We start from the raw sequence: 7500 nt of genomic DNA on the forward strand, positions 1-7500 counted from the left end.
ACATGCGCACACACTTGGTGTGGGTAAAGTGCAGTTTAACTCGGTGGACTTTTATGTATTTCTCACCACACTTTCATAGCCGGAAGACGTCAGCGAGGACGCTGGAGAGAGCCGTCCTGGTGTCAGCCTTTGGACTGAGCAGGCTCCCGTGCGTCCCAGGCTGACTCTCGGTAACACATTGCGAGAGGCCTGAGACGTCACAGAGATGTGAAGGAACTTGTCAGCTGCAACCTCAGGTTCGAGCAAGAATGCCAGAACATGCCATCAACAGCTGTGCCGCCCTACCAAATACTCACAGGTTTCAGTATCATGAACAGAGGAGAGGAGACCACACACACACACATACACACACACACACACACACACACACACACACACACACACACACACACACAGACTTTCTTTGATGAGGCAAGGGGTTGTGATTTGTTAATTCTATCTTGTGTTTTTCACCTGAAGATAGTGAACAGATAGTACAACAATGATATAATATATAATCAATATACATAATACATAATCAATAAAACAATTATGTACGAGGGTGTGCTGGTAAAGACCACCTTGTGCACCTTGGCTCAGTTTCGAACCTTCAAAGAATGCAGTTCCTCCAGGGATAAGAGTTACTCAATCCAAAACGTCTCATATAGCGCCCCCTACCCTCCAACACCACGACAACAGGCTGTGTCAGTTCAAAGTTCAAATGCAGAAGGCCCAGCGATGGCGTTTGATGGCACAAAGGACGAGCCAGGTCAAAGGTCACATGGAGTGTTTATTAAACTCACTTTGTAAGGGGCGTCCCAAAGGGAGCCGTAAACCAGCCGAGGCCTTGAAAGAGGACTGGACGAGCAAGACGCATTATCCCAGCAAGACACAGCGCCTCTCAGGAGGACCTGAAAATGAAACACCTCCCGACACGGGGGAAGGCGACAGACGAAACTGAAACTCGTCAAGGACAGTACCAGACTGTCACAACCTCTGCTGCTCACTCCTCTGTTCCTGTTCCTGCTCTTGCTCCATATGCTACTCCAGTCCGTTCATCCTCTCCTGTGTTTTAGTATTTCCCTCACTTAGTTTTCCCTCCATGTTTGGTTCTCACCTGTAGTCAATGTGTTAATTGAGTTAGTTGTCACCTGTAGCCAATGTGATAATTGAGTTTAGTTCTCACCTGTAGCCTGTGTGTTAATTGAGTTTAGTTCTCACCTGTAGCCTGTGTGTTAATTAAGTTTAGTTCTCACCTGTAGCCAATGTATTCACTGAGCTCCTATGTAAGCCTTGGGCTTTTTCCTTTGTCTTTGTGTGTAATTGTTTGTGATCAGCAAGAAGTGCTGTTCTCCAGTCCTGTGATCTCTGCCTTGTTTGCCCATCGTGGCACTTTGATTTATCTCAGTAAAACACGCCTTGAGCGTTTGCATCCTATTTCTTTGTTTCAAGTTTCCAGTTTGTGACACAGACGGAAACATTTTTTTTTTTTTAGGGGGTTGTTTTTATTTGTAATACCAACAAACTTTGGTAATTTAGCAAAGAGGAGTGATAAAAATGCACTCTGGCCCGGGCCCAAGAGCACACTAAGGAACAAATAAATAGCACAGTGAAACAGATTTACAGCCTATACTCTTTTTCTTTAAAACATCGAACAGAAACAAAAATACTACTTTCAATCTCATAATCAAAAAAAGACACATTATTCTATGCTTAGGGCACCTTCTACTTGTACACTGGGGTCCTTAGTTTTAAATAAAGCTTTTTTTTTCCCCACTCTGTATTACAGGGCGCATGTTGCACTTCAATAAATAGAGAGATGTCCATTTCAACATGCACGGCGGGTCGGACATGAGTTTTGTTGTACATCTATATACACTTGAAATACAGTGGAGAGTCCATGAGTTTTGTCCCTTTGAATCCTGTGTTTCTTCTTTCTTTTCATTCTGTGGCGTAGTCATGACAATCACAGCAAAGGGGTTAGAGGCCAAAGGGGTTAATTGAAAAAGGTTGGCATGAGATATATTATTACAAATGTCAAGACGACCTCTAAAAGCCGCACATATGCCATTACAAAATTATGTTCAAGCATAAACATACACTGAAGCTTTTATTAGTCAATTCCAACAAGGAAAACAAAACAAAACGAAACAAAAAGAATGGTCACAGTCCACAATTTAAAGCTGAACTTGTTCACTTCGTAATGATGCCTACCCATTCATTCTGGTCCACATTCTCAAAACAAATCAGTTTTTTTCTGAACGCCTGACAAGCAAAATATTATTTATTTCTCCTAACCGAATAACGATGTGAGGTGAAATAATTCATTATCTTTTCTTTGTCCGTGCGAACAGTTTGCAGACCAGGCATCACGCTGTGACTGTAGCTTTGAACCCTGTTAAGCACCAAAACCCATCTTCACTTCTCTTTCACGGACGGGAGAGGAAAGAAACGAGGCCCCGTTTTATCTTCCAGTCTGTCCATGTTCTCGTCCCTCTAGATGGGGAGCCTGCGGAAGTCAGAGTCACAGAACCACAGTGCGGTCTGATTTATGCTGCCAGCCTTGTGGAAGCAGAGGCTCGTGCTCATGGCTGCGGGTTTGGATGATTGTTTGGTTGGTTTTGGTAGGTTGTGTTTGGCTGGTTGCTTGGCTTGTAGAGATGAGCGTAGGTGTTCGGTTTCAGGAGGCAAAGTAAGAGCTCTGCATGGAGTAGAGACGATCGATGGGGTTTCCTATGCGGGACTGCAGGGAGCCGGCCTCAGAGGCGGCCAGGAAGCAGTCGCTCAGGCTGGTGAGAGACGTGTCGCTGTCGATGTCGTGGAAGACAGAGTCAGTCCCTGCGAAGGAAAAGAGCAGAAAACGACATTTGTTAACATTTCACCCCCAAACAAACAAACAAACAAACAAACAAACAAACAAAGGCAATAGAGCACTAAAATCCACTGAAAAAGAAACAATAATGTTTCTATGGAGCCATCAGCGACACGGATGCTGCGTGTCTGTCTCTGCGGTGAAATGTTCAGCTCTCTAATTATCAACCACTGTCACACAAATCAATATTTCAGCTCTTCAAAAGATGCAATAAAAGAAAATCACAGATACATAACAATGTGTGCCCTGGGTATGGTGTGTTCGGTGCTGTGGTGCATTCAGCTGCTAAATGTGTGTTTGTGTGTGTGTGTGTGTGTGTGTGTGTGTGTGTGTGTGTGTGTGTGGTGTTTATTGGGGGCTGTAATCCTTCTGGAGTGACAGCGTGCTTAATTGCGAGGTTGACGGGAGCTCTCTCTTGGGTGTCATGCTTGCTTTATTGGCTTGTGCTGATCTAAATGACACTGTTACATCAGTGCCCGGGACAGTTTGATGGCGCATACATTTTTAATAAGCCCCAGCACTTTATTGGTTTCCCTGCATTGCCACGGGAGGTGGAGGGCCAGTGGGTGGAGGGCTCCACTGCTCCAGCGGGGCCGCACGGAATCTGTCATGAATCATGAAACCCGTGACTCCCGGCACAAACAACAGACCTCAGGCAGAGATGGATGTGTAGTCAAGAGAACTGTCTGAGTCTGTGTGTGTGTGTGTGTATGTATGAGAAAACAAGTGTATGTGTGTGTTTTTGTGTGTGTGTGTGTGTGTGTGTGTGTGTGTGTGGCAGTATGGATGGATGATCTTGTGCTACATGTGTAGTTGGGTTTGGGTTTGGGTGCTAATTACTAGATAACCATTTGGAAACATATAAATGTGTGTGTGTGTGTGTGTGTGTGTGTGTGTGTATATGTGTGTGTGTGTGTGTGTGTGTGTGTGTGTGTGTGTGTGTGTGTGTGTGTGTGTGTGTATATGTGCGTGTGTGTGTGTATGCGTCTGTAGTCCTGCTCACCATATGGATTCATATGATCTCCAGGCATCTGTGGTGGGGTTAGCCCTTGCTGGAAGGGATCTGTGCTGTAGCCATTGGGCTCCATGGCCAACAGCTGCTGTTGCTGGGGAGGACCCAGCGGTGTGTAGGAGCTCATCAAGCCCTCCATGCGCCCAGAGATCACTTCTGTGGAGGAGAGACAGCCAGGTGAGACACGGAGCAGAGGAAACCACCGCCCCTCAACTCTCATTTCATCTGCATTCTGCATCAGATCGGCTCCAACAGTGTCTGCGGAGTATTTCGAAAAGACATTCAAGTTTTTGAAGAATGGACAGATTTTCCAGTGTCTGTGTGGACAACTTGTTCTAAGACATGCTGTTGTCTGACAACTGTATATTAGATGGATGAAGTAAGTGAGACATGGCTAGCTTGGGCCTCTGCTTGTATCTCAGACACCATAGAGAGGAAGAGAGAGAGAGAGAGAGAGAGAGAGAGAGAGAGACAGAGAGAGAGAGAGAGACAGAGAGAGGGACAGACAGAGAGAGTGGGGGGGGGGGGCTGTCTGCAGATGTAGTTCACACACACCTTGGCCCAGTCTCTGGGTGTTCTGTTGCTCCTGCTGCTGCTGCTGTCTGCGTGCCAACTTCTTCATCTGGAGAAAGACAAGGACATCCATCAGACAATGGTACCGAGTTTCATAGGACATGCCACTGCTACACACACACGCTCATACTGCTGTTGCTCTAAAGGCTGCTGGTGTGGGTTCTAGTGGTTCTAGTGGTTCTGCTCACCTTGGCTCTTTGGTTCTGGAACCACACCTGGACCACTCGCACACTCAGGCCCGTCTCAGCAGCCAGGGTCTCTCGCACCTACCAGAAGAATGAACACTTTTAGTCTCACAAACATTAAGTCTCACATACAACCAGTTTTCTAAGCGGCATGGCTTTAAGTTAGAATTGCACTTCTAACACAGGTTAGGAAAGAGATTTCAGATTTCAAAGGTTAGGAAGGAGATTTTCCTGAAATGATGCTGTTAACTTGGTAACATTTAATAACAAAGCTATGGCGGGTAATGTGGCTCAATGAGAAGGTGGATTGAGAAGAACCACTGAATTACATTTTGAATCCAGTGGGAGAAAACGGTCTAAGGGTTTACCTTTCGGCAGGGTTTGGAGGACACCTCGAACGAGGCCTTGAAGGCGCGTCTCTGTTGGGTGGTAAGGATGGTACGAGGTCTCTTGGGTCTGCGTGGATCTTTGCCATCATCGCTGCCTTTGCCTTGGCCTCCCGTGCCTTTTTCTTGTTTCACGTCTATGTCCTCATCCTCACTTTTGTCTGAAACACAATCATATAGGGAGATCCTTCAGCTTTTGCATGCTGCATAAAGTGGTCTCCAGTGACGGAAAGGCAAGAATAGGTCTACTATAAGAGATCATGTAACATACATGCTGTGACATACACCATCCAGTGTTTGTCCCAAACTGTGACTTTAAAAAACACACTTAGTAAAATAAATTGTAATTCACTAAATGATGTAAGATACTCTTAACGACCTTTTGAATTAGCAAATTACAGTCAACAATGAACTTTTAATTCTGAGAAGCGCACGCCCACTCTCCACCCCACCCCCCATGATTTCCTTCAGAGACCGGTCTTCATTGTAGACAGATGTATTTGTCCATTACATGATATCATGTGAGTAAGTGTTTTCGAATGCGTAATCGCCAAGGTGCCATTCAGAACTCCGAACAGGATAAGACAGTGTATGTCTCAAAAGGGCACCCTACTGGTATCCAGGGAAATAACCAAGGAATGCATCTAACATCAGAGTTCCACATCAGTTTCATTATATTATTATATCTGCCTATGAGGACCCTGCAAAACATTGCTTGTTGTGTGCTCTTTCATATACGACTTTATTATAAATATTTTCTATAGTCTGCGATTATCAAAGGGAACAAGACCCATGAGAACCCAAACTCAGGTCACTCTGGCCTTCTGCACACTGTGGTGGTTTAAGGCAAATACATTTGTCTCATCATCATTTTTTTTATGATTTTCTGACTGTGATCTAACCCAAAGCAGTTAACCATTATGGTCTGGCAGCTGGCCATATTATTTGCTAAAAGTTCGGCCCATGATGGGAGATAGTAAAAAGCATAGTTTAGCCGAGGCATGTCTGCCAATCATCGCAATATTTCTATTTAATTGCTTCCAGACAGCCTAATGCTTAGATACCAGCATCATAAGAGGCTCCTGTTGAGGCCTATGTGGTAACAGCTGTATGAACCTATTCCACTTACGCCTGTGTGTTCATGCAAGTGTGTGTGTTTGTGTTGTGTGTGTGTGTGTGTGTGTGTGTGTGTGTGTGTGTGTGTGTTCTCCCCGTACCTGAGTCGGAGTTCTCCGGGCTGACCGAGTTGAGCAGCTCCTTCTCCCGCTCGTAGTCGCTTTTGCAGAGCAGCTGGCCCTCCTTGAGGACGAACTCGTCCCCCTTGCAAAGCTGGCGCTCGCATACGCAGCAGCAGAAGCAGCCCAGGTGGTAGACGCTCTCCAGCGCCCGCATCACAAACTCCGTGGGCGCGATCTTCTCCAGGCAGCCGCTGCACTTGGTGGCAAACAGCCTGGAGAGAGAGGGGAGAGAGAAGAGGGGAAGAGGGGAGAGGGGAGAGGGGAGAGGATTCATGAGTGTGTGATCAGACAAGCAACGCAAAACAAGAAAAACCAAAAAATACAAGAAATGCGAGGAAAAGTGAAATCAGACTTTTCAGACTGTGTTTTTGTTTGATGTCTTCCGATGCAAATTAGGTCACGGAGAACACTTCTGCCCGAACTTGACTACAGCCTTGCCCTGAGTGAGCGAGTGTTAACCACCGCGGGGTAAGATGAAGTACCGTGTTACATCCCATCTCTGCAGTGCCGTTATCGGCACTCATGAACATTTTAGTGGAACACTGGAGAAATCTCCTCTAATCGTGCCCGCTTCCGAGGGCATTGCGAGGAGCCAAGATGGCAGAGCAGTGCCACCTCGCCTGCTGCTAAAAGTCATTCATGAATATTGAAGCCGGATGGGGCACAGCTGACGTGCGGCGGCAGTGCCCCGTGGGTACTACACACACGCCGAGGTGTGCCCCCCTGGCAGCTCGTTGGTATGGTAATGACTTTTGCGAGGGGCTTTTTAATAAGTCACTCAATATGACAGTGTGTTTCACAGCACCTCTGGGTCCGCAGCAAGCCAGAGGGGTGAGAGAAGAACGGAGGGGGGGAGGGGAGGGGGGGAAACAAATTGAAAGAGAGAGAGAGAAAGAGAGAGAGAGAGAGAAAGAGAGAGAGAGAGAGAGAAGGAGAAAGGATGAGCATCTCGGGGGTAGAAGGAGGAGAGATAGCGACAAGACAGAGATGGGAGAAATGGAGACAGGAAGTGCACATGAAGAAGTGAAAGGCACGAGAGGAGAAAAAGAGGCCTGCGTGAAAAGAGATTAGGCCCAAAGACTGAAAGGTCTCTCTTAGCTCAGCTCTTGTGCATCGACGTGTAATACCAGCTTCGCCTCTCCAAAAAAATGCCTTAAGACCCTCCCATCCGGATGAGACCTGTCATGTGTTTGTGTCCCGCTTTTAAGCTATTCTCTCCCCGCTCTTTGGAGGCGAGCGAGCTAATCTCATAAGA

The 7500-nt window shown here is 46.4% G+C and overlaps 1 protein-coding gene across 2 annotated transcripts in view; it reads right to left on the bottom strand.

Moving 5' to 3' along the window:
* Positions 1-1310: 1310 nt before the first annotated feature.
* Positions 1311-7500, bottom strand: part of lmx1ba (LIM homeobox transcription factor 1, beta a) — a 48223-nt gene continuing 42033 nt past the window's right edge. Inside the window, exons 3-8 of one of the 2 annotated variants that reach the window (XM_012830198.3) lie at positions 6225-6457; positions 4990-5168; positions 4625-4702; positions 4419-4485; positions 3855-4019; positions 1311-2817 (exon numbers count right to left, since the gene is read on the bottom strand). In XM_012830198.3, the coding sequence (XP_012685652.1) occupies positions 2660-2817; positions 3855-4019; positions 4419-4485; positions 4625-4702; positions 4990-5168; positions 6225-6457 (880 nt within the window). In that variant the 3' untranslated portion in view covers positions 1311-2659. Of the gene's footprint in view, positions 2818-3854; positions 4072-4416; positions 4486-4624; positions 4703-4989; positions 5169-6224; positions 6458-7500 lie in introns of both variants that reach the window. The other variant, XM_042709362.1, reaches the window with a different exon arrangement.

The sequence above is a fragment of the Clupea harengus genome, chromosome 12 (assembly GCF_900700415.2).
Source record: "Clupea harengus chromosome 12, Ch_v2.0.2, whole genome shotgun sequence".
Classification (NCBI taxonomy): domain Eukaryota; kingdom Metazoa; phylum Chordata; class Actinopteri; order Clupeiformes; family Clupeidae; genus Clupea; species Clupea harengus.